This window comes from Rattus norvegicus, chromosome 1, assembly GCF_021556685.1.
Source record: "Rattus norvegicus strain SHRSP/BbbUtx chromosome 1, alternate assembly SHRSP_T2T, whole genome shotgun sequence".
NCBI lineage: Eukaryota > Metazoa > Chordata > Mammalia > Rodentia > Muridae > Rattus > Rattus norvegicus.
This window is the reverse complement of record NC_141534.1, coordinates 142,209,487-142,236,608: the sequence shown is the minus strand read 5'-3', so window position 1 is coordinate 142,236,608 and position 27,122 is coordinate 142,209,487. Positions and strand designations below refer to the sequence as shown.

The following is a 27,122-nucleotide window of genomic DNA, read 5'->3' as shown; positions in this document are numbered from 1 at the left end:
GACAGCCTTAGGCCAAACAATGGACAAGTGGGCTAGCCTCATGTGCACTCTCACCCTTCAGCCCATCTCCTCTGTTACACTAGACTGATCTCTGACACCAAGTTCACACTTGAGAGACCAAAGCACTGCCACAAAGTGCAGAGTTTGGGCAAAGGTGTCCATGGTTGTGCTGATTAAACCACAACACACAGTGACAAAAACCAGTCTACCCTGTGGGTACACAGTAGGAGACTGAGTCAGGAAAGAGTTATGACAGGGGCCCTGTACTTGGCCAAAGCATCGAGAGTACCAAGAATGGCTCACAATTGTATAGCATTTTCCAAGAAATAGGTGGAGCTTTCTGTGTTATAAAGAAGCTGTGTGCATCATCTGTGAGGCAGTATCTCAACCGGTAGCCCAGACTGGCTTAGAACTGACAAGCTTATGATTCTCCTGCCTCAGCTTCCTAAGTGACTGGTTACAGGCCTGGGCCACTACACCCCTCTCCAGGTTTGTCTTGACTTCATCTTCCTCATCAAAGTCACTGAAACATTCTCAGGTGTACTCACTGAGGTTCAGAGACCTACAGAGCTTTTTCTTGGGACAAAGAGCTCATCGGGGAACTTCTGAGGTTCAGAGACCTAAACTGTCTTTTCTGGGGACACACAGCATGTCAGGGGCCCCTGTCTCCAATGTGCAAATATTACAAAGTCAATTCATGTGCTATGGTAGAAAGGGCACCAAAAACCCTGGCAAGGGGAACCATGTTGGTGAAGGAAAAACGTGGAGGGCTGATAGCTGTCTGAGGGGACTACAGTGTGGGAGACTCAGGCTGAGGTAGGAGACCATCTCTGCTCTAGGATACGTTCACAGAGATGGATATGGGTGTGGGCCTATAGATGTGTGCACCATGTGTGCTCCTGATACACACAAAGGCCAAAAGAAGGTGCTGGGTCCTCTGACACTGTACTTGCAGGCAGGTGGAAGTCACCGTGTGGGTTCTGGGGCCAAACACTGATCCTTGAAAGTGCTCATAACCTCGGAGCCACGGCGCCAGGATGATGCCTTCTGAGAAGCTCCATACATGGAATGGTCGCTCCAGTCTGAGTCGGTGACTCAGTGGCCCCTTGCGGTTTGACGTGCACCAGTCTGCATGCTGCTGATGCTACTGACGGTGAGAGCCATGCAGCAGTCACACACCGGGCCATGGTAGTAGAGGCATCAGGCCCAGGGCCTTGGCACCACCTCCTTGGGCTATGCTGAGTGAGGGGTGCCCAGACTAGACCACCCAGCTCACACAGCTGCATCTAACCAGCACATACCTACTCCTGTGTTTACAGTTCAGGGTAATGGAAGGACAGTGGCCCATAGGGCATTAATGTAACCCATGAGGACCAACTGCCCTTTGTAAAACTGTGACCCAACAGTCACTGGGTGAACCATGAATAGCCTCACACCGCTGATATGGCTGGCACTTGCCCCTGGGGTCCCATGGTGCACAAGCCTGGCCAACTGAATGCAACTGTTTTAACACAGGGACTTGGGCGATGGGGTGGGGTGGGAGGTAAGAGCCTCCTGCAATACACAGGCAGCAGGCACAAACAGGCAGACTCTGGATCAAGAACTCACATAGCCAAGGCAGGATCAGAACCCAAAGGAGGGCAAGAACTTCCTCACTTTTATTAAGTTAGAAACTAATAAAAGTAACACCCATGCTCAGGCAAGCACCAGGGCTAGGTCCTCTGTGCTGTGCAGACTGATTGCTCCTGATGGCATAGTCCATGGGCCAAGAGCCTGCAATTCTCCAGCAAGGCTGACCCTGAGGTGGAATGGAAAACCAGCTGGACCTCAGGTGGGAGCAGTGTGTGACTAAGTCACTCAGCTAAGTACCAGGCTGAGCTTCCAGGAGCTTGATGGCTGGCCAAACCGGTCTGTACTGTGGCTCCACTTCTGTCAAGAGCAGAACCCACTCTGGATGCTCCATCCTCATGCAGCGATGGGAAGCCACCAACTATGGAACACTCCCCATCCTGGGCTGGAAACCAAGAGCACTAGACAAACAGGGGTGAGCGAGGAGTCCACACTGGCATCAGAAGATGGTGACTCTGCAAACCTAATGCAGGGGACACTGGGGGGGAACCCTTGAGAAACACATTCGGGAAGTTTCTTCGGATCCGTCTATCTGAGCTCAAGGAACACACAGGCAGGACTCAGGCTGTCAGCTGGGGCTGAAGAGGATAGCAGGTGTGATGGGAGCCTTAATGCTAGGCCCACAATGACAGAAATCCAACCTCCCTGCAAACTGCCGTGACTGTGGGGTCCCCCTGCCATTCAACTCATGTCTGACCTCTTAGGGAACAGGACACAGGACAGGGTCTCCACAAAGGAGCCCAGTACATTGGGAGGTATAACCTGCTGCTGTCCTGTGCCTCTGAGAAGTGCAGGCATCAGGCCCCTACCAGCTCTCAGGGGCCTAGAGTCCTGCTGGGGAACCCTAAGCAGTGTCTGACTGGTCACAGGCATCTGCCCTACATCTAAGGAAGCTTCCGGAAAGTCACCTCTTGGGGGGTGAGCTCATTCTTGGCAGAGGGCACACGGATGATCTCCTCTTGGCCGTAGCAGTCTGGTATCATCTGCTGATGGAGCCTGTAGGTCCCACCTGAGGCTGGGTGACCCTGGGGCTTCTGTCCTTATAAAATGTCTTCAGTTGGACTATGCTTCCGATGTCCAGGACACTGGAGCACCATTCCCAGCTCCCACAGACAGCCCTACAGTCAAAGGCTGTGCTGCTGGGGCCAAGGGACCCCTGCTCCTCCCTGTTAGCCATTGTCAGGCCTGGGTTGCTGGTGACAGCCCACGCCTCTGGACGCTTCTCTCCACACAAGCTTCTGGCAGCTTTGGGAACCGAGTACAGGTGATGCTGGAGAACTTCATTGCGATGCCTAGAGGTAAGGCCTGCTGGAGCTGCTGCTGCCGGGAGCTGGTGCTGTCAGCTTCTGGCCCAGGCAGGAAGAAGCACACAGGCTGTGGGGTAAAGCAGAGGGAGAAGATGAACGCCCACACTACCCTCCTAGCCTGGCCAGACTCAATAGCTCTCAGGGCTAGGACTCAGGCTGTGGCACAGCTACCAGTGTGGCCCTCCATAGTAGAGGAACTAGAGCTACCATTTGTAGCTCTCATCCTAGCTAAGTCCTAGCCCAGCAGACTGTGCTCCCTCTGTCTGTGGCTCCGAGGAGCCTCTTCATACAGGAGGAGACCCAGGAACAAATGCAGCTAAGGTCCCTAGGCTGCGTCTGCCCTTAAGAAACTTCAGACTTACACAATCACAACCACATGGTGGTTGCACCAGGAAGTGCTGAAGACAGAGAGGGACTTCTAACGTGAAGATGGGAGCCGGGATCTTTATTTTTATTCAGGTGTGGGGTATGGGAAGAACTGATGAGAAGACAGGAGTTGACTGGAAGGGGAAATCAGAAGGAACATAATGGCCCGGAGAGAAAATGTGATGCTTTAAAAATGTAAACAAACATGGACCAGTGAGATAAGACCGGCTCAGGAGATAAGACGGATGGGATGAAGGGCAGGTGACAGGCTGTGGACAACAAGAGGCATGCTCTTTTGTGACCTGGACAAAAATTCACCACAACCTCTAGATGCCAGGCCATGGGACAGGGTATTGGGACGTAGTAGTGAATGTGGGGGGACTGTCCTTTTGGCCATGAACTCATATCCCATGCTGCATCCTCAGTCACTTGGAACATCAACGGTTGCCTCGGAAATGATGGTGGATGTCTGTCTACCTGCCCAGCGGATGATTCCGGAACCAGCCCCCACTTGCTGAAGGCTTCATGGAGGATGTTCCGGAAGCAGAAAGGAAACACTGACTTATTTCCTGGGGGTCACTGCTACAGCGGAACCTCAGTGGCATCCTAGCTAAATCCTAGCCCAGTCCTAGGCTGCCCCTAAGGAGGTTGTGGCTTAGCAGCTGAGTCTAGGGAGCGATGGTGACGAGGCTAACATCTGAGCTGATCAAGTTCAGTCAGCCTGCAGGGCTGGCAGGGGAGACAGGCGTGCAGGGCTAGATGTACCTCCGCTACAAGGGGGCGTAAGGCAGAGAGGAATGCCCATGCTGCCTCCATCTGACTGACTAGGGATGCTCAGGTTCCGTGTGGAACTACGTCCTCATGCAGGCACCACAGGAAGCAAAACCTATGTAACCTGTCTGCTGGTGTGCAGTTGTGAAACCCCCAATACAAGGAACTTCCTTAGTTCTGTGTTTACAAACAATGGAGGAAAACTCTATGTCAGTACTGAGGCTCTGTGCACTGCCAGTTCCTAGAGCCACAGGGATACTGTCATCCGCAGGTCCTGAATGTCCTAGACACTGGCAGGACAGGGAGGCTGCTGCCTCTCCTGCAGGGTCCTGAGGTCCCTACCAGTCCTAAAATCCTCTAAGGTTCTTAACTCCCCGTGGCAAACTGCTGGCCCACTTGGTCCTGCCTCGATGTTACTACAAAGAGCTAAACAGAGCAAGGACTCAGGGGTTTCCAGCAGCTTTGCAAGACAGACCTAGCTGGCAGGAGAGTGTCACAGGGAAGGACAATGTTGCACCAGGGCCCACCCCATCACTCTGCATGCTTACATGCGCAATGGTTGGTGGGAGCCATGCTCCCCAGTTCCTGTCATGGCTCCAGTGAGTGGCCTCTGGCTCACCCCGAGGTCTTAGACTATGCCCCTAGTTCTGTCAGTTTCTTCTCTGTAGCCTGGTGTTCCTCATCTGTGACACACAATCCTTCAGCTGAACAGTAGACTCAAGCTCTCCTGTGACTGGATACAGTCTACCTGTGCGGTCCTTCTGGTTCTCAGGACTGGAGGAGGCCCTGAGTCCTGCTCTGGGTGTTTCTTTGTGGTAGTATCAAGATAGGATAAAACGAGCCAGCTGTCAGCCATCGTGAAAGGTTGGTTGGTTGGGAAGCAAGGAAGAATGTGGAAGCTTGGGGCCTACTTAAGTAGCTTTGAGGAGGCCTCACAGGGAAAGAAAAGGACAAAAGGGCATGTATGTTGCACATGCCTGTCACTTCCTGGGAGCCTTTCCAGGTGGGGGGGAGGGGGCGGTGTGGCAGGGGTGTCCCATCAAGACTTGAAGTGGGTGCCTGGGATGGAGAAAGCAGGAATGAGGGGCAAGAGGGAGTCACAGGGCCACTGAGCAGGGGCTTCAGGGACTACTGCCGGTGGTCCCTGAACTATTCTGGAGCCCATAAGGATAGACATAGTAGATCTATAGAAAACAGGCACAGGTGGAGCTCCCAAGGAACAGGGATGGTGGCACTTCTCGCCAGGACCTTCATAATGGTTGCCTGTCGAAGAGGCTGAGTCAGCAGGGCCAGAGTTGTTGGAAGGGGACAACCCCGGCTGATGGGTTAGTGCTGTGGCATTACGAGTGACTCCCCTACTGTCCCTTCACAGGAGTGTACATGGAGGTGGGAGTCATGCTGCATTTTGGCCCCTTCTGGCCTTGACTCTAGTAAGTGCCTGGCCCTCTCCTATACTGGGCCTTCCCACCTCCCATACCACAGGCCATGGTCTGGAGCTGAATTGAAGCCACATGCTGAATTGACCCCCAAGAACTCAGGAGGCCTAAGTCCATGGGGATCGCCATTTTGAGAACATGTACTGGGATTGAGTGTAGCTTCCTACCTCAAAGCAGGCCAGTGACTAAAGCTTGTCCAGGACTCAGGTCACTAGCTGTCCTAGAGGCACGGGAGTCACAACTGTAGGGACAGGTCAGGGACATAAAAAGACCTCACAGCATTGAGAACTGTGTCTAACAGCTTCCATTCCCTTTCCCCAGATCAGAACACTGAGACTCTGGCCCAGGATCAAGCCAACAGGGTGTCGGTGGCAAGAGGTCCTGAGTCTGCCTATAGCAGATCATGTACAGGACCAGGTTCAGCCTAGCTGCCCCTCCCTCTCACAGGTCAGCGACAGGGTAGAGCCTCTGCTGGAGAGGGTAAAGCCCACTTCCTGCCCACTTCCGGAGGCAGAAGTAGGTTCAGGTTACAGAGGTGAATAGGGCCATGGACATGAGGAGCCTTTTAGCCCCAAGATGACTCCACCTCACAGGTGACATTGTATTCAGGTCACCAGTGACAGGAATAGACAATTAGTAGAATGCCATTATCCTTTGGATCTTGCTCCCCTAGGGACCTAGACACTGACTGCTACCTTACTCTGAGAGCAGAAAAAGGCCTGAAAGTCTTGAGAGTTGAGTCCCGTTCTGACAGCTCGGAGCCAGCTGCTCATGCCTAGACCTGAAGTGAACTGTTGAGGCTCAGCAGGACCTGACTCAGCCTGAACTCAGCTCAGTGCACAGCAGGCCCAGCTCAGGAGCACTGTCTCCCTCTGCAGCCTGACCCACAGGTTCACTGAGGCTGAGGATGCTTCCCAGCACAGTCCCTTCCACCACAGGAGCACAAGGCAGAAGGCCAGCAGGGAGCATAGAGGCTCCTCTTACAAGGTCTCCTCACTTTTAGCAGGCCTGCACCCCAATTCTCTCTTGGCCATGGGAGTCCATCCCCCATGCTTCATCCCCAGAAAGAACTGGGGCAGGAGACAAGGGCTAGTATTGAGCTGACTTTTCTAGGACCTGGCCATAAAAACCTCAGGCTCCTACAAGTTAACCATGCCAGCCCCTCCCAAGAACACACTAGCAGGCTGGCCTAGCACCTTCCTGTCTGAAAAGGGCAGCACCAATGCACTCTGCTGTCCCTTCCTGTCCCCAAGCTCTCTGCTACTATTGACCTGTGTCACTTGCTTCTCTTCAGCCAGATTCGTGTTTTCTTATGTGAGTGACTTTATTCACTCAAAGTACTGAGCACAGCAGTGGGGCTCACAGACGCCTGTTCTATGGTAAGCCCCCTCTAAGGATCAGAACAGCCACCTCACTTCATCAGAATGGCTGCTGCTACATAGGCCTTCATCCCTACACCTCACCCAGAAGACAGATACTACACCTCTCGCACTGATAAGCCCTAACTGTGCCAGCAGAGGTAGGATATGATCAGGATGTCTGTCCCTAAATCCCATTACCATGATGCTCATCAGACCCTCCCTGGGAGATGTGACAATCATTATCAAGAGCAGAGATAAGCAAGAGAGGGGTTTCCAGCCCTCCTGAGGGCTCACCTGGCTGGGCTCTAAAGCTGCCTTTCATGCAGGCAGATGCTTCCAGGTGCTAACAAAGGCCGTGGGAATGAGAGAGTAGGGCACGGTGGTGATGCAGTTCCATGTGTCTGAAGTAGGGTCATAGCAGTCCAGGGTCTTACACCTCTGGGTCCCAAAGTAGCCTCCAACCACATACAGCTTGTTGCCTGAAGCCACAGCATGACAGGACATGCGTTTGGCTGTCATGTCCCCAATCCGCGTCCACTGGTTGGTCTCACAGTCGAAGCGATATGCTGAAGCTGCTGTGTACTCTGTGTCACCTCCCATGATGAAAATCTGGCTGCCCAGAACAGCAGCTGCTGTGTATCGCCAAGGCTGGGGACATTCTGCCTTGATTGTCCACCGGTTGTCCGAGGGGTCAAAACACTGGACTTTGGACACCATGTCCCGGTGGATGCTGGTCCCTCCAAACACAAAGAGTTTCAGCTTGGCACTCACCACAGCAGCATTGCTGACACCGTCTCTCATTGGGGCCACCATAGTCCACTTATTATCCCCAGGGTCATATTTCTCAACTTGTTTCAGGGAGACAGAAGGAGAGGCAGGGAAAATGCCTGCTAGGGATGTATGCCCCCCTACCACATAGAGACAGTTTTCCAGCTCAGCTGAGCCATGGCCAAAGCGGGCAATCAGCATGGGAGCTGCCTTAGACCATTCCTCATGGACAGTGTCATACACCCAGACATCCTTAGAGACCCCATTCTCAGAGCCCCTGCCTCCAGTCACGTAGACCTTGCAACCAATCGCTGAAGCGCTGAACTCCTTCCGAGGGCTCGGCAGATCAGCCTTGGGGATAATCTCCTTGGCTTTGTGGTCCACTTGGTAGATCTTGTCACACATGAAGGTCTGGCCTCCCAGGATGAGCAATGTGTGACCTGCCTTGCGAGGCCGGGCAAAGGGACTGGTGACCACACCATCGTTCAGCAAGATCTTGGTCTTGCAGCGGAAGGCCTCATCTATGATGAGTTTGGTGCACTCATCCGCCATGAGGAGGGCCTCTCCAGAGACGGCTTTCTTCAGACAGTCTGAGGGTAGCAGGGCCAGTCGCACATTGCGCAGGAGCAGTGGCAGGTGGACCTTCCTCTGCTCTAGGTCATGCTTCACCCACTGCAGGATGGCCTCAAAGACCACGCGCTCATCCTCAGTCTCCAGCTCGTCTCTGGAGATGAGGTCCAACAGTGTGTCCCTAGAGAGACTGTTGAAGTCCTCACTCTGCCGCACCGTCTCAAAGTGTACCAGGGACATTCGGCATGAGAACTCATAGAGCCGCCGGCACTGGTGAGCATCAGACAGCACCATCATGCCAAGGCAGTTGGAGGGGGAAAGATTCTTCTCCAGGAACTCGGCAGCTGCATCCCGGACGTCATGGAACTGCAACATGTCACCAGCCTCCAGCAGCGACTCTGCGTTCTCCTCATTGATGACGATGCGAGAGGAGTAGGCGAAGTCCAGGAGCAGCTCCAGCACCTCAGGGTGCAGGTTGTCCTGGAAGTTGACCGTATCATCCCGGCTTTCCCGAAGGCCATGGCTGAACATGGCCTCAAAGTATCGGCTGGAGGCAGCCAGCACTGCACGGTGGCAAGGAAAGGCTCGGTCACCAGCCCAGAGAGTGACGTCGGTGAACATGCAGTGCTTGCGCAGAGTGTTGAGGTGGGCCAGCACACAGTCAGGGTGCGAGGCCTTGTGGAAGACCGAGATGTTCATGGAGCCTGTGCTACTCCGCGACTTGCGGGTCTCGTGAACGCTGACTGACATCGTGTATCCACCTGCAAGGGGAATGACACTGATCAGTACGAAATCTCCTGCCCACAGGCCCTCTGGACAGCAAGCAACCTTTTCACACTCAATTCCAAGTGCCCCAACCTCTTCCTTTTCTCTGTCCAGCTCCGTGCAACCAAGCCTTGCCTCCTGCATCTCCAAGGATGTTGCAGGCAAGAAGGCCCTGGGCTTCACTAGGTCCCCCAGAGACTAGCTTTGCTGTGCCTGGACACACATCTCTAGCTGTACCAATTTCCCTCAAAAAGTACCAATGAAAGCAGTTACTTTACAACATTTCAAAGTTACAAGAGATGAACACTACATTTACAACAGCCAGGGCCTTCCTGCTTGCTCTGCAACTATTGCTGCCACTGTTCTGAATGAAGAAAGTCAGGGATCTGATCTTAGGCCATTGCTGTTTTGTTGGTGGATTTGTTTGTTTTTAGTGGTTTGAGACAAGATTTTAAACCCTAGTAGAGCTGTGTAGCCTCAGACAAATAAACCTGCCAGCCTCTGCCTACCCAGTACTAGCATTAAAGGTGTGTGCTATCACACCCTAAGCCAGAGTTTATAATGATTGTACTATTTTTATATTAAAATCACATTGCAGGTTGGGGATTTAGCTCAGTGGTAGAGCGCTTGCCTAGGAAGCACAAGGCCCTGGGTTCGGCCCCCAGCTCCGAAAAAAAGAACCAAAAAAAAAAAAAAAATCACATTGCGGTTTCTAGGTCAAGTATGTTGGATATAGGTCACTCCTAGAACTGTAGGGAAGGACTTCAAAGCTGAGGTACTAGAAGTACACCGAGGCAGTGACGCTCAGCTTGATCACCTTCCCAGTCCCACAAGAGTTCTCTGGAAGCAGAGGTCAATGTGTGGCACACACAGTTTGTGAGAACCCTCATTAAGCAAAGGAATCTAACTGGGTATAAAACACAAGACCATGGCTGTGCCAGGGCCATAGGTTATCTCAGACACCAGGGCTCACACAGATGCTCCCCGTGTCAGCCCTTTAGATACACTTTAACACTTGTATTCACTCATGCAAGCTGGGCCTTGCTGTAAATAGTGCTTGCCTGACACCCACAGGACCCTAGCTTTCAGATTCCCATGCCACAAAAACAAGACACCCCCTTTCCCTGCAGATTAAGGACTGCTTTACATTTAAAAGTACAAATGAAGGCAGGAGAGATGACACAGCAGTTAAAACACTGGCTATTTTTCCAGGGGACTTGAGTTTGATTTCAAGTACCCAGTGGTAGCTCACCACCACTGGAGCCCTCTTGCAGACCCTGAGCATGAACGTGAAACAGACACAATACATGTAGGCAAAGCCCTACACAATATGAAAGACGGCTGGAGAAATAGATCAGCCATTAAGAACAGTGTGCTGTTCCTCAGGGACCTGAACTTGGTTCCCAGGTAGCCCTGGCTTGGGAACCCACACTCGTGTGCACATACCCTTACGTACGCACACTCATAAACAGTAAAGAGAGCTGCACATTTCTCAGTCAGCACAGTGGCACAGGGAATAAATTAGCACTTGGAAGGCAGGCACAGGTGGAACTGCATTTCTCTGAGTAAGGCAACCCTGGTCTACACAGAGTTCTGGGACAGCCAGAGCTACATGGAAAGACCTTGTATCAAAAAAGACACTGTCTCAAAAGCAATTAAAATAGAGTGAATCACAGCTGTATAAACATTATTTTGGATATTTTTTTAACACTGGATGTTTTTCTTGAGATCAGACTGGCCCTGAACTCAGATCTTGCCCCTGCTCCCTGAGCGGTGGGGTTAAGGGTATATGACACTCAAAGCAAATTTTTATGAAAAGATTTCGTTTGCTTGAGACAGGGTCTCACTCAGCATCATCTGTGATGGCCCCTGAAGGCTGAACCACACACAGGCACAAGCCACAAGTGGCTCTTCTGGGAAAGCTGAAGTCTGCAGAGTAACAGTACGATGTGTCCCCGTCTCAGCTTCATGGCTCTGAGCCCACACCTCTTGCCCTGCCTGCCCCACATATCACCCACAGTCTGTCATGGCTGTGGTCTACAATGGACAGAGGGGCAGGGCTTAGTAAAGCACAGATTTCCTCTTCAGGTCACCAAATGTCCTGCCTTGACTTTCCCAGGAAGGCTGGGAAGGAAAGCTAACACTCATCCGTGACCTCACAGGGCAGGGCACAGCCACATCCAGGACTGTAACACAAACAGGTGGACAGCCTAGCTTCCATCTGCTGCCGGGGTCAAGATCAGCTGTGCTGTGGTACCCTCTCCTGGGTATGTCCCTGACGTCATACCCCATAGAGACCAGTGAGGTCACAAGTGAGGCCTCCATACTGGCTCACTCCCCATCTTGCCTGTACCCAAACTTAGGAAGGGAATGGAGGTAAGAAATGCCTTGGAATGAGCAAAAAGTTCACAGATCACAGACTTTCTTTTTTCAATATAGGGCTTCACTGTGTATCCCAGGCTAGCCTCAAACATGCAATGCTCAGCCTGTGGCTGCTGAGATAACAGGCATGTAAAACCACACCCAGCTCCATCACAGACCTATGGCAAGCATAGAGAAGAAGGGTGGCCACGTTAGCCTCCATAACAGATAACCCGTTCCAGGATGACTGTGGTGGGAACTGGGCAGTTTCACCACCGATCGGTGCCATCGAGACTGCTGTGTTCTACAGTAGGGAAATCCTGGAAGAGTTCAGGCCGGGGACAGAGCTGGACCTTTCCCAGGGCAGCAGCTCTGCCTTCCCAGGGGCAGAACATGGCAGGGGGGAAAGGTCAGGGCTTCTGAAACCCAAGCAAGGATAAAGCAACACTACAAAGGACCAGCGGGGGACCCTGGTCAGAAAGGAGCCAACTAGTAAGTGACAAGTCATATGTGGTGACAAATTGTGTAAGTAAAAATGTAAAGAAAGGCCAGGTGTGGTGTGCACACCTCTAATTCCAGCACTCAGAACGCTGAGGCAGGAGGATCTCTGTGTGTGTTTGAGGCCATCCCGGTCTGCAAAGTGAGTCCAGGAAAGCCAGGGCTCTGATACACAAATACATTCTGCCTCAAGAAAAAACAAAAACAAAAAACAAAAAAGAACAAAGGAAAATGAAAACAACAAAAACAAAAAACAAAAAGAAGAGTCAGGCCTGGAGAGATGGCTCAGTAGTTAAGAGCACTGGCTGCTCTTCCAGAGGTCCTGAGTTCAATTCCCAGCAACCACATGGTGGCTCACAACCATCTGTAATGGGATGGGATGCCCTCTTCTGGCATGGAGCTGTACATGCAGACAGAGCAAACAATAAGCATGAAATAAGTAAGTAAATCTTTGGAAAAAAACACAAGAAAACAATACCAGTTTTCCCCACTGCATTCCTCACTCAGGTCCTTGTACTTTGCTCCTCTTGCCCCTCCCACCATCCCTCCTGCTGGTCTGCTCTCTCCTCACACAATAAATTCCTTCAGGTTCTGGCATACACGCACACAGGTAAAAGTAAATCTCTGGAAGGAAAAAGTAACACTGTCTTTCTCTCCACTCCCCACCCCAGTGCCCACCATTCCTGGACAGTTCACATACAAGTTCTAATCCCGAGACCCAAGTACAACCTGCTTTGGTCAGGACCGGTGAGGAAACACTGCAGCAGCCAACACCCCTCAGATGGCAGTGTCTTGGCGGAACCACATGCTTGTGGTAAGCGTCATCTTATTGACACCACTTTTGGATCACTCCCAGAGACCCAAAGAACTGTCACCATGCCACCAGTTACTGGGTCAGAGGGAAAACCCGTGGCACTGCTAATTAAGAGTCTGACCCAGAAGGACACACCATTTCATTCCTAGCTCAGGGGCCAAAACCAGTCCCACACCTTCACTGCCAGAGAAAGCCAGCAGTAATCCTGCCATGTAACTCAGATGAGAATCGGCAGCTCAGGGTAACTGCTGGTAGACAGCCTGTGTGCTCCCTCATCTAATCCGGCCTCGACCTCCAGAGCAATCCCATCTGCACAGGTTGGGAAACCGGGCAGAGACATTAGCACATTTACCCAAAGGCCCACAGGGACGGGCGCAGAACCAGGGCTCTGGCTTCTATGTGAGCCCAACACGGCAAGGCCTGGGAAGACGTGGCATTGGACTCTAGATCTGACACACTTCCCTGAATAAGGCTGGAGAGGAAGGCCTCAGCCTGGCATGTCACTGGATTCAGGAATCAAGACTGCTATCTACACACAGAGCAACAACCCTGCCCACCCCAGGCTCTATCCAGTTAAGCCAAGTAACACTGAATTGTGCCCTGCGCCCCAGGCGGCAGTGAATTCACTTCTATCCTGAGCTGGGTGTCAAGTCAGGACCTGCCTCGGGTCACTGCTTTCTGCATCCAAAAATGCTACCTTTGGGACAGGATGGGCCAGCTGCCCAGATAGAGCTGTCCACTAACCCAAGGGGATGTGTGGAATGGGCCAGCTTCTCACCAACGCCTGACATAAAAGCTGTGGGAGCCACACGCCCAGCCATGTACTCAGTCAAGATGCTTGGTGCACACCTCTGCCTGTGTCCTGCCCAGACCAACAGGCGCACTCAGGAGCTCTGCCATAAAGGAGAGAGCGACAGTAATGAGTGAGATTGAAGGTGGTAATCTCTGAACGATATCCCTGAAGCCTGGCATTTCCATGTAGTGAGTGCAGGGGCAGGCTGGGTGCTGCTTAAGGGGAAAAAAAATTCTTAGGACACACAAAACACAAGCCAGCCTTTTCTTTCCTCATATAAAGTACATCCCAATAGACCCAGGGTACTCAAATGTAATGGGGGAGGGCTCTGGCTGCTGTACAGAAGACCTGTGCTCAGTTCCGTACTCACTTGGTAGCTCAGACCATCATAACTACAGTGTCAGTGGCTCCAGAGCCTCCTTCTGGCCTCCTCAGGCACTGGGCATGCAAATGGTGCAGACGCCACCCAAACAAGTAAGTAATAACAGGCTGTGGCTCCAGCTGTCTGCAGAGGGCTCGCACATAAACAGCCCTGGGGTGATGTCGGCACTTCATAACCTGGGATGCGATACACTGACATTCTCAGAAGAGAATTTACAGGCAACAGGATCAGAAGGTCAAGGTCACCTTTGGTTACAACTAAACTATCAACTTTGTGTCAGAAAGATGGCTCCGTGGGTAAAGACGCTAGCCACCAAGTCTGAGGACCTAAATTTGATCCCCAGAACCTACATGACGGAAGACGTGAACCAATTCTTGTTAGTAACTTTCTGATCTCCACATACATGTACACACGCACACAAAGTACATAAATGTTAAACTGAATGGCACAGGCCAGTCCTGGAGGAAAGTGACAGGGTTTAGGAAGAGGCAGCAAGAACAACTACTGTGAAGCACAGACCGTTCTAAAGGCTACAGTGGGGCTGGGCACACAGCACTACCTCGCCCCACGTGAACACGAAGACTCAAGTCACAGCCATCACTCACGCTCCATCATGCTGACCTCCACCTCGCACTACACGCTTTCCTAACCCAGTCTCAGGTGTTCGAAGGGTTTATATTTTCATATTTACTCAAAGCCAAGTCTCACTGCTTTGGCTGAGTTGCTGTGCTCTCCTGAGATAAATTCTTGGGAGAAGAATGCAGATGCGCCATTGTCTTCCACGTTCTGTTTACCGGGCTGCGCTTCTGCCGTCCCCTCCAGCAAAGTGGCTTCCAGCTGTGAGAGCTAGCATGGGCTCAAGGCCGTCAGGGAGGACAGCAGGTCGTTCAGCTGGCACAAGCCACTGCCTGCTCGCCTCCAGTCCTGGGCCCAGATCTCCACATCCAGCTGTAGCGCCAGATGGGAGCAAGGCCAGTGGAGAGCGCCATTACTCCAGCCAGAGGAAAGCAACCTGAGCTTGCAGGTGCTCCGTCTGACAAAATCATTTCCTTCCCTCACTTAGCCAGTGAGCAGAGAGGGAACCGTGCGCCGCCCTTCACAGAACACTCTGTAGGGCTGTAGGGCTCACAGGTGCGGAGATACTCAGAAAGAGGCTGCCCCACCGATGGAATCATTAAGAACACACTGGACGGGATATTAAATTCTATGAGCCTCCTGGAGTAAGGAATACACAGGACAGAGAAAAAACAAACGAGATTAAAATCCCTGGTCATTGCCCAGGAGAGGGCTGCCTTCTATCTCTAAAAGCCTAGCTTCCGTGAAGATCATTCTGCCAATCCCAAAGACCATACACTCTCCAAGCCTCGCCTTGCATGCTCACTCTTAATTAAAAATGTTTATGTATTCATATCTATGAGGTTGGGAACATATGTGCCATGATTTGAATGTGGAAATCAGAGAGCAGCTAACAAACACTAGTCCCTCCTTAAACCATGTAGATCCCAAGGATTGAATTGTGCTCTTCAAGCTCTTCAGGCTTGATGGCAGGCACAGTTAACCCCTAAGCCATCTCACTGGCCCCCAGCTCTTCTTAGAGCACAGGAAGAAGGTAGCCAGCACCACCTCCTGAGAGAACAATCACGTACCGACTGCCCCAGCATTTGCAGTCATGGTAATCTTCCTTCAGTTCACCTGGACAGGAGCACCCACGGGAGATGGATGAAGGGTCTCCAAAGAGCCTGGAGAGCCTCAGAGCTCACAGTGGTCTGACAGCTACGTTTGGATGGGTCTCTGAGGTAAAGTAGTACTGCACACCTACACACACACACACACACACACACACCTAAACACACACACCTACACACACACATCTATACACACACACACCTAAACACACACACCTACACACACACACGCATACACACACACCTAAACACACACACCTACACACACACACGCATACACACACACCTAAACCCACATCTACACACACACACACCTAAACACACACACACACACACATACACACACACCTACACACACACCTACACACACACCTACACACACACCTACACACACACCTACACACCTACACACACACACCTACACACACACACCTACACACACACACCTACACACACACATACACACACACCTACACACACATACACACACATACCTACACTCACACCTACACACACACATACACACCCCAGAGAGAGGAGGTGGGGGGAGAGAGGGAAGGAGAAATCCTCACAGGCACTTGCTTTCCACTACTCAATCTGAGACTTCTTCCAGAACACTGGCTGAATTCTACTTACCGTAGCCTTCAATCTACTAAGATACGTGGTGCTGATTACAGGACATGAAGAAAGGCCAATCTCACCCAGATACAGCCTTTTCAGATAACCACGGCCACTCTTCCCTGACCAGTGGCGGTTTCTTTATGGGCCACTGAAGTGTGGAATCTGACCCATATCAATGAACTTTTGTACTCTGTACACATTCCCAACCTGCACCGTGAATGGATCCTTTACTCAGCAGAGTTTTGTAACCTGGTGCGTGGGTCACGTGGGAACCACTGCTCCCGGCCTTGTGCACTCCGGAGGAGGCAAGCAAGGCAGGCGATGTCTCAGGACTACTGTGAAAAGAATCTTTTGATCTGGGGGCCCTCAAAGGAACTTCACTCTGACAGTGATTTGCAAAGCTCCTGCACATTAACCACACTTTCTCTGGAACCTACAGGAACTCCAGAAAAGAAGTGTTGGGGGACACGCACACATCCAGCACACATCCAAGACGTGGCTGGAGTCAGTATTCAAGATCAGCTGAGCCTGGGACCTCCTGCATCCCAAGCACCATGAACTGTGAGCCTTGCAGCCCACACTCACTTTCTTCCTCCCCAACCCCAGCCCACAGCACCTTGCAGTCACTGGGCAGCAGGAATCCCTCAGGTGCCCTCCAATGCCCAGCAGATCCATTGCTCCTCTGTCACTGTCAGAAGTCTCTCTCACCACAGCATCAACTCCCTCTCCTCCCAAATGACAGGCCTCCCTCCCTCAGCAAAGTACAGGGCCAAGCTTTGAGCATCCCAGCTGATATTTCCTGGTCTCTTCAAATTACATATGTTGGCATATTTATAACAAATACACAGATGCCCATAAACAGCCCCTCACTCAGAAACTTTCGCATGGTCAACCTCTCCCGCTCAAAAGCCTTCAATGGATTTGGGTGCTCAAGTCTTGTTCAACCCATTCCCTCCTCTCCAGATCTACAGCCTACCCCAGCTTCCTCCCTTCCCACCCTTCTAGCTCAAGTTCCCCCACAATTCCTCTGCCTCACAACCCCAGCTTCTTGGTTGATCAGCACCCTTTATACATAGTAGAGCCTGAGAAAATCAACTCAACAAGCATTTCCAGACACTTACTATGCCCTGCACCCATAGCAAGAGGGGCGTCTGTCTGTCTCTTACAAGAACACAGCCTTTGTGCTGCTGGAGCACAGGGACCTTCTCCTGAGGGTCACCATGGTCTACTGCAGAGGACTGCAGACTGCGCTTAACTCTGTCTGCAGCTGCAAGGGCAGAATTCTGGGTCTCCTCGGCATGTGCTAGATGCTCAGTAAGTTCCACTGTCAGTACTGGGCACTGCAGTAAGAACGGACACGTCCAGATGCCTATCATAGACCCGCACAGCAGCTCCCACTGCTGGCCATAGTCCTTGAGGTGTGACTGGTATGTGGCATGCCTACATTTAAAACTATATTATTTTTATGTGTATGAGTGCTTTGCCTGAATGTGTGTTTATGGGCCAGCTGCTTGCCTGGGCCTTGGTGGCCACACGTGGGCATCAGCTTCCCTGGAACTAGGGTTTACAGACGGTTATGAGCAGCCATGTGGGTGCTGGGAACCCAATCCAGATCATTTGCAGGGGCAGCAAATGCCCTTAACCACTGAGCCACCTCTACAGGCCCCATGTTTAATCATTTAAGCCAGGTGGCTCACACATACAATCCCAATACTTGAGAGGCAGAGAACCAATCACTTAATTCTGAGCTAGCCTGGGCTATATAGTAAGTTTAGGGACAGCCTGAGCTAAGAGTGAGTCCTTATCCATAAACAAGTCATTTTCAGTTCTAACTAGGGGAGAACCACCTCCAGTACTGCTCTGGATGGTGGGCCATAAACCACAAGTCCAAATGGGGATGCCAACCTCAAGCAGCCTGACAGAAGAACTGTGTGAAGAGTGTGCCTAGCTCTGAATCCCTGGCTGCCCAAGATGCCTGGTTTCTCATCTGGGAAACAGTAACTAAATACATGTACTATCTTTGAGCTCCTATCCTGTAATTAAACAGGAGCACATCAAGAGCCAGGCAGTGGGACACACTAATGGTTTAGTCCGCTGCCATCACTGCTGTCAGCCTCATCCATTCACCAGCAGCTTTAGCCTTGGGCAGGCAGACTTCTAAGACAGAGCCCCTGACCCCCACTGGTGGTCTTATTCTGTAGAGAGGTAACCCTACATGACAAGGGGGTTACAGCTGCAGTGGCTGATTGCCCTGGGACGAGGAGATGGCTCAACTGGGTGAAGTGCTCAATGCAAGCATGAGGGCCTGAGCTGCATCCCAAGACCCACATTGAGAAGCCAGGTACGGGAGGGCACTCTCAGCATTAGTGAGGCAGAGACAGGTAGAACTTGGGACTCAATGGCCGCTTAGCCTAGCTTATTTGTTATGTCCCGGACCACTGTGAGACCGTATTTCAAAAACAGTGCCTCTTTGACACCCAAGGTCAAGCTCTCACCTCACAGGAACCCACACGCACACATGTCCTCATGTCCACATTTGCCCTTAGGAAAGAAACTGGGTGGACTTGACCTCAAAGAGCTTAGCAAAGGCAGTTTTATACGCTGAGAAGACAGAAGGTTCCATCAGTAAACTGCTTGCAGAACAAGTTTAAGGCCTTGAGTTTGATCCCAAATCTTATAAATTAGGCATGGTGAGAGACCAGCTTGGCCATAGTGGTCTCTTCCTGTAACCCTATAACCCAGGAGACTGAGGCAGGAAGATCGCTAGTTTGAAGCCAGCCTGGGTCACCACACCCAGTAAAACTTGTCCAACACTTACTTTTCCATTTGGTATTTTCAAACCAGTTGACCTTGGATAATTGATGCTACAGAAAGTGAAGCTGAAGACAGAGGAGGCTACCTTGTAGGCCCTAGGGGGCCTCTAGACTGAAACCATGTCTAGTAAAAGCAGATCAGGTATTTGTCCAAAGGACAATCCACTAGGTTTAACAGTCCAGTCCTTATCATCTCTGTCCCTCACACTTCACAGAGTAGGTAGCATGAAGAGGGGTCTTGGTAATTTTAATAAAGCTCCAACTCCAGTCCCCTAGGCTCCCTCCACAACTGTATGGCCAGCCAATTGGCTTCATGTGCAATTATCTAGAAGAATTCAGTAAAGGCCTCTTTGTTACTTCAAAGAAGATTGCCAGGCTGGCTTGCAGCTCAGTTGGAAGTGTTTGTTTAACATACACAAAACTCAGGGTTTGATCAGCAGAGCTGCATAAACAGGAAATGGGGTCACACACCTGTAATCCCATCACCTAGTGGGGGTGAGGGCAGGATGATCAGATGTTTAAGGTCATGCTTGCCACAAAGCATGATAGTGTGAGACCAGCCTGGGCTGCTTAAGACCCAGTCTAAAAAATGGGAAACAAACTGTAGACACAAGAAGTCAGTAAGCAAGCCCCCTTATGTCCATGAACAAATGTACCTTGCTTTACACATCAAATGACTGGTGTGCAATGTCTCCTGCCTCAGACTCACTGCCAGACCAACCCTGACATTTTGCTTGTAATTAGAGCTTTCAACATAAAGTCCTAGTTGGGTTGATAAAAATAGCAAGCATAAAAATGGCTTCCTGCAACCCAGAGAGATACCTCAATGGGTGCTTCTGCCCGAAAGGAAGGCTGGCGACCCAGCCCACCACTTGTGGCCAAGCCTGTCCACAAAGCCTGGGATGACAGCAGGCCGGAGCCCGCTGATAAGCTGCTTGGGAGAGTGCCACCCTCCCTTGTCCCTTTCCCAAACGCTCAGACTGGGGAGGGGTCTGTAACTGTGGAAATGCCCTTCAGCCCCTCCCCTTGGGAACCATAACAAAGACACTTCAGGAGGCCTCCCACCAAAGCTCTTTGGAGGCTCCCCTGTCCCCTCTGTTGACATCTGCCCATCCTCTTTATCTAATGTCTGTTCCTATTAGGTCAGATTGGTGGTCCTAATGGGTACCCACTCTGGGGCAGAATTATAAGGTTCTAGGGCAGCAGTCACAGCCAAACTGGATGCTTTGGGTGCTGCTTCTGAAGGAAGGGAACACAGGCACCAGGGAAGGCCTGGAGAGCCTGGCCTAATGTGCCAGCCCTGACTGAGTCCCAACAAAGATGCACCCCACCAGGTACCCAGGCTGTTCATACAGCCTTGCCATCCTGACTCCTCAGTCACAAGGTCTGTCCGGAGACCATGTGCAGAGCCTGGCTTTCAACAGTCTCAGATCTACCTCTCCTCCTCAAGTCTCCAGTCTCCACATTCTCTCTCTCCCAGTCAAGGACAGGTGCCCATTTGGTACATCTTTGGCTTCTTTGCCACAGGAAAACAGACAAAGAACCTCACGGTAACATATACCACACACGATAAGCCACCTGCACCTCACCTAGGCAAAGCCACCTGTCACTAAGATACCGTTTAGAAGGGCCCCCACTCAGACACACGTACCTCCCAAACGTTCCAGAGCTTCTGGGCTGCAAAAGACCTTTCAGGAATGCTTTCTTTTCCAAACAGAGCACAAGGCAGCAAGCAGGGGGCAGGGCTAGGCGGGGATTAAAGGGCCTCATTTCACAGATGAGCACACACAGCCAAGAGCTTCATTCAATCCCCAGCTGAGACCAGGAGACCAATAGCAGTCGAACCTTGATCTTCTGGAAAGGCCGAGTCAGAAGAAAAGCCTGAATAAACTAGATAGTTGACTGTGTTTTTAAAGGAATGAATGATATTGGAGCTATCTGCTAAGCTTTAAAATGTGCACAACATCAAGCATGAAAGAAAAATGTGGAGAAAGGCACTTGGTGGGAAAATAAACAACTGTGAAAGGCATAGGACTTTAATAAAAGTTAAACCTGCCGTACCTGCTTTTAAAGTTGCATGATCATAGGCTTCCAAGATTTCATGGAATGTACAGGGGAAATGACCACTGCAACGTTTCTCATTAGAAGGCAATATGAATGCTGGAGGTCTGGCCAGAATATGGTTGGACTGATAGGGCCATGGAAAGAGAAAGGGCTCCCTCTATACAGTGATAGAGACCGAAGAGTCTTGCAGGTCAAAGTATAGAAAGGTCAAAACTCCACACACAACCTCTACCTGCACAACACACTGACAAGGCAGACTTTCATACCATACTGCTTTTCTATACTGTTCATGTATACAAGAAATCTGTCAATATACTGAGATTTTTTAAAATATATAATTTAAACACACAATGTTTTCCTTGGTCTCCTCAGAACAGACCTTCTGTGGAAGCCTGGCCCTACGCCTTGTACCCACGCCATGCCAGCCTTTCAACTTTACACTGCCTACTTAGCACAGCTTTCTGGTTCAAATGTCAACTGAGAGGCCTTTGTCTCCAATAGATGCTCCCTGTCCTGTTCCCCTCCTCAGGCCTCCCAGGTTACTTTCCCTGCAGCCCTTTTTGAGGTAGCTGCACTTGTTGGTTCCACCTGTTGTCAGCCTCCTCTGACTGAATGGGAGCTTCGGGAGAATGGGAACCACCCCATTCTCTGCTGAATTCCAGAACCTGGCAGAAAACAGATGACACAACACGCTCACTGGACACATCTGGAAAATGAGACTAGCAATATCCACTTATTGTCCTCTCCTGCATGGCAACGCCACTTTTGACATTACACCTGCTGAACCTGCTGAACTCTGACCACTGACTACCAACCTTGTACACCAGAAGCTAAGGTCCACTGTGAACTCTGAGCCCAACCTTCTTCAACAGTGTCACCTACAAGGCAAGCCATTCAGAACAGACCACCACACCTTTCTCCTCCAGATTTCCAAGATGTGAATTCACATGGGCATGCACAGATAAAAGGGCTTACTACCCAGTCTCTCAGGCCCAGAGGAGCTTATCCCCTAGACTCTGGGCGCTGCTACCTTGGCCGTCTAGAAAAGAGCTCTGTGCCTCCTGACCCTCACCCCTACCCAAACAAAAAGGCCTGGCTATGTGAATCTGGCAAGCAGTTCATCTGGGGGGTTTGAACAAGAAAAGGATCTCTTTATTTTAATTAGGACATTAATTTCACTTGGCCTAGATTGATCTTTGTGCAGACCCTAGTAGGGAGCCCAAACAGGGAGAAAGAGCTAGATAAGGTCTCCCGGATCCCTGCAGTCTACTCCTCCCTACAAGGCTGACAGGCAAGTAAGCACCTGGCAGAGGTGGGTGGGGTGACAGCCGGGGAGATGCGGTCCTCCTCAGGCAGGCAGGCCACAGCAGCCGCAGCTCTCCCACGGCCCTGCTCTGCAGGAGCCATCCAACTGGTCTTGCAGGCATATCCTTGCCAACGCCTGGCACGCAGCCTCCTCCTGCCCCCCTGGGCTCCCTGTAATCCCTTCTGCTTCTCTGGACTCTTTGTCCATTTCTCCCCCTTGGCTCTGTGCCCAGGAGACATCCCATAAACTAGGGAGAGGGGATCACCCAGATCCTCCCACACTTGATGACCAGTTCTCTGCCCAGGACAAGCCAAGGGAAACCTTGGCTTCTACACGCCACCGTCCTTTGAGCCCATGCCTACTCCCCCTGGGCCCAGACTGGTGCTTCCCTGACCCAGTTTCATAGAGATAGTGGAGCCCCAGCTGAGGAGCAATTATGGGACTAGGGAAGGCGGGAGGGGAGGAGAGCCATGTCCCTTTGGAGACACCAGCAGGCCCTCACTCAGTCTCCACTCCAGATGGGGAAGCTGAAAGCCTGTGCCTGCAGACCTTACTCTAAGGAGCGTGCAGACAAGAGTCTGATGCCCACCACACCCACCCCGCTCTCGACTTCGACATTGTCTCCCGCACTGCCTAGCACAGGGTTGACTCAAAAGCCTCGGGAAGGTCTAGCATTAGAGCTTGCAAGAACCTGGGATATGACCATGAAATAGTTACAGGAACCCCCTGGAAAGCATCTACCAATTTTCTAGAAGAGCCATCTGAACACCCACAGAGGCGAGGGGTTCTACGTACAGTCACAAGGGCAAAACTCAGTGTCCCTCCTGCAAGACTTCAAGTCTGAGGGTTCCTACTGCGGGATGGAGGTGGAGGTGGCCTCAGGCCTTGGATGAGACGGAATAGGCAACCCTACAGTCTATAGAACCTGGGGGCAGATCAGCCTGAATGGAAAATGACTAGGGAACTCCTGGAGCATACAGTGCGATTTCTCAGTTAATGTATTTGACACAGGCTCTCACTATGTAACCCCAGCAGACAACTGCCTAGGATTCAAAATCCTGGGACTACAGATGTGCACCACCACACCTGGCTCTAACTTGAATCTCTAAAACGACCAAGCTAACGCTTTTCTGTTTTTAAAGACAGGATCTCATTTGTATCCCTCACTGTTCCATATCTGCCTGCCCCAGCAGCATTTTGAGTTCTGGGATTAAAGGTATTTATGCCCTAGCACCTTTTTAAGCTTCATGTTCCCCAAGCTTCCCTTGAACTCCTGATACTCTTCCCTCTACTCTCCAAGTGCTGGGGTACAGGGGTTGCCGCTATGCCTGGTTTGATCCAGGGCTTTCTTTCCACAGCTACTCGAGTACTCATCAATGAGCACATCTCAGCCCAGGGAGCTGTCACTTTGAAGAACAGGACACGCTTGCCTACCTTTTATCATCCAAGGAGGAACCAAGCAGGGCCGAGGAAGGTTTAAGAACAAGACAGAGGTAACACCTCCATTCTGTGTCAGGAGGACAGAGCAAAGGGGACAGGGAGCTGGGTATGAGCAGCCCACCACGTGCCAGACACCATTCCAGGACGTGTCGTACAATGCTGGATATCACCTCACGCCATCCTCCAGAAGGCCTCAGTGACACAAGCAGCATGTGAACCCAGGCCGACCAGAGACTGAGCTCCTTCCACTCACCCTGTGCTGAAGGGACTTGAGGGGGAGCCCTGCCAACCTCAAAGTCCCTTCCTGTCCCTTCAGTTTCTGCTCCCGTGTCCTAACAAGCCCCAGAGACACCTGGCAAGGCAGGCGGCAGTTGTCAGCTTCAGATGCCTTTAGAACTGGTCCCAGCAGAGGGTTCACAGGGCACGGTTGCAGACAAGGAGAAAAGCCTGCAGTGGCAGCCAGAGAGCAGCAGACTCATCACAAGTCCTGCTGGGATGTGGTTTCTGGGAGCTGTGGATGCTCAAGTTCTGCCTCTGCCTGGCCATCCTCACAGGGCTGCAAGTGTTTCCTGGCCTGGAAAAGGATTCACTGGCAGATCAGCAAGGCAATTCAATTATGAAATTTACCACATTAGCTGACTTACTACATTAGCATTTCAATTGGCCAATTCATTTGTGGCCCACCACTGTTGGCTTGTGCCAACTCTCTCTAGAAGGGTGTGTGTGTCTGTCTGTCTGTCTGTCTGTCTGTCTGTCTGTCTCTGTCTGTGTCTGTGTGTGTCTGTGGCCCTGCACCTGGTGAGCAGGAGCCCCTCAGAAGTTGCATGGGAAGCCAGGTCCTCAAATGAACCTGCACAGCTGCCCACAGTGTCACACTGTCACAGCCAAGGATGAATCTTTTGGTCAGCTCCCATCTGCCTTTTCCCTGTAATCACCTGTGCCTAAAGCGAGCATCCTAGAACTGGCCCTGGAAGAGATTGGACAGATGGCTAGAAAACCGGCTGCAGCCAGGGCAGAGAATGGAGGCTCGGTGGGCCTGTGTGCCAGCTTTCCTTCTCTCTCCAGGAAACCTTCACCCTTCTCTCCAGCTCCCTGCTTCCCTGCTCACCGGGGCTCTGCAAACCTATGAGCCAGGGCCCCCAATCCATGAGCCAGCACCCACTTCTCTGTAAAAGCAGGGTCTCAGTAAGGTCTGCTCAAATGATAAATCTGACTAAAACTACCTCTGTATCACATGCTCACTGTTCCAGGCCACTCTCCTCCCTCTCAGTGACAGGAAAGATGCAATCAATCATTGCACATCACACATGGGGACATTTTTTCCTCCTACTTTTCTTTCCCCACACTGGTGTCACAGACTTAGGATGCCATCAACAGGAAACCGAGCCACTGTAGAACATGCAACTTGCACGCAGACCTTGTACTGCATGGTACAGGGAACCCAGCTCCAGTTTGATGCCCATGACAAAGGTTTCATCCGTCCATCCTCCATAATTCCTTTAAAAACCTCCCTGGACTCACTGGCTGACAAATGACTCAACTGAAATATCAATAACTACAGGGCCTGGGACAAAAGTGACTTTGCCGGTCTCCACAGACTAAGCCTGTGACCTCAAGAACCCTGTCTTAGAGGGACCAAGCCTACTTGCTGTAGGATAAGAGCACCATAGGGCCTCCCTCCTCTGTCCCCAGACACAAGCTTTCAGCAACTCCCATAAAAAGTACTCCCAGCATAACTGTGCCGCTTATGAAAGGTTCAGCACACTAGAGGGTCAGATGCCAAGTCCCCCTCCCTCCCTGTCCTACTCCAAGACAGGGTGAATAGCCCAGACAATTGGCATACCTTATCCTGCCTCATCAGGGAGGGAGAACTAGTGCCCAACAAGCCTTGGCCAAAGCAACTTGGCCTTTGGTCTCCCCAAAGTACAGTTGAACTACAAAGGCCCCTGTAGTCCACCCCTCCCCCCAGCTTCCTGTGCTTGAGTCTCTAGAAATTCTCTGGGATTGGTACGGTGGCATTTGCTTATAAACCCAGCTCTCAGGAGGCTGGGACCAGAGGATTTCACGCTCAAGACTGGCTGACTTCATAGCAAGACTAAAAACGGGAAAAAAAAAAAAAAGGAAAAAAAAGAAATCTAAAGACTGTGAGAATCCACTTTGAGGTCCTTGAAGCACTTGCACCCAAGTGTCTGGTACCCCAGTAGGCACCATTCCCGAATAGGAAAAAGAAGCTTCTAATACAACTATGAGACCAGTCAAGTGGGGATTTGCAGACCACAGCGGAATTCTCGCGCCAGGGCAACGCATGGAAGGAGGGTTGAGGGGAGGGGGAGCGGCCGGGGAGCGGATGAGTTGCTACAGCCCTGCCAGATGGGCCACCACCTGGGTGGGTAAGGGCGTATGGCTCCGGGAGTGTCACCACTCCCCTTGACAGACAACTTCCCAGACAGGAAGGATCCTATGCAGCGGGCCACACGGCCAGGCCCTGCTGTCTACTCTTCCCTGGTTTAACCCCTCCGCCCTGGCTAGGCAAAGGAAAGCTCTGGGACCCTGGCTAGGTGCGAGCGCAAAGCAGCACGGTTCGCATCCTCGAAGACAAGCAGCTTCCTCTTTCTAGGATCAATAGTAATTTTTTTAAAAAAGATAATCAGCGGACTCAATGAATCAAACACTCCCGAGGGAGGGTAGCCTCTCCAGCGCGTAACATCCGTTTGGAAAACAATTCATTCCCTTGGCGGGAGCTCTGAACATAACAGTACGGGGTCCCCAAGCTCGACCGAGGGGCGCTCCCGGGTCAACACCCACTTCCCCCACCCAGTGAACCGGGCCTTCGGTCCCACGCCCTGCCTGGCGATCCTCCCGCAGGGTCGCTCGCTGTCCCGGTGACAATTCCCGACGACGGCGCCCCCTGTCGACTCGGTCCCGACCTGGTCCTCACCGTGGGGCCCCACAGGCTCCGCAGTCCCCGCCGCTGCCGCCGTCCCCGGCCGGCTCTCCAGTCCCGGCCGCGATCCCGTAGCCGAACCGCACCGGCGCCGCCAACAAACTAGTTTCTCCGGCCTTCCCGCCCCGCCTCGCGGCCCGAAACCCAACAACCAATCATAGACCGTGTCTCTGTGACGGATGGGCCGACTAACCTGTAATACAGCCGTGTGAGAAGAAAGGGACGGTCGTCCAGGCCACCGGTGCCGCGGGAGGCGGGGCGGAGAGAGGAAAGCGACTGCCACCAGATTCTTAAAGGGACAGACTATTGCCTTTCTGCTCTGGTGGCCAGAGTTGGGAGAAAGCAACACGACCTATTCTAGAGCTTTCCTTAAGGAAGATCCTTGTAGATGACACATACTTCTTTCAGTACAAAAGATTTCTTTCTGA

The 27,122-nt window shown here is 51.7% G+C and overlaps 1 protein-coding gene across 4 annotated transcripts; it reads right to left on the bottom strand.

Annotated features, from left to right (window-relative positions):
- Window positions 1-1,623: 1,623 nt before the first annotated feature.
- Klhl25 (kelch-like family member 25) lies at window positions 1,624-26,798 on the bottom strand. 4 transcript variants are annotated; one of them, XM_087655376.1, is made up of 3 exons: window positions 26,678-26,798; window positions 7,165-8,969; window positions 1,624-3,003 (listed from the first exon to the last, which is right to left on the bottom strand). In XM_087655376.1, exon 2 carries the CDS (start codon window positions 8,956-8,958, stop codon window positions 7,189-7,191), a length of 1,770 nt encoding a protein of 589 aa, XP_087511502.1. In that variant the 5' UTR covers window positions 8,959-8,969; window positions 26,678-26,798; the 3' UTR covers window positions 1,624-3,003; window positions 7,165-7,188.
- Window positions 26,799-27,122: the final 324 nt, after the last annotated feature.

Coding starts and splice junctions, on each gene's coding strand:
- Klhl25 (XM_087655376.1), bottom strand. CDS start 8,958: ATGTCAGTCAGCGTTCACGAGACCCGCAAGTCGCGGAGTAGCACAGGC.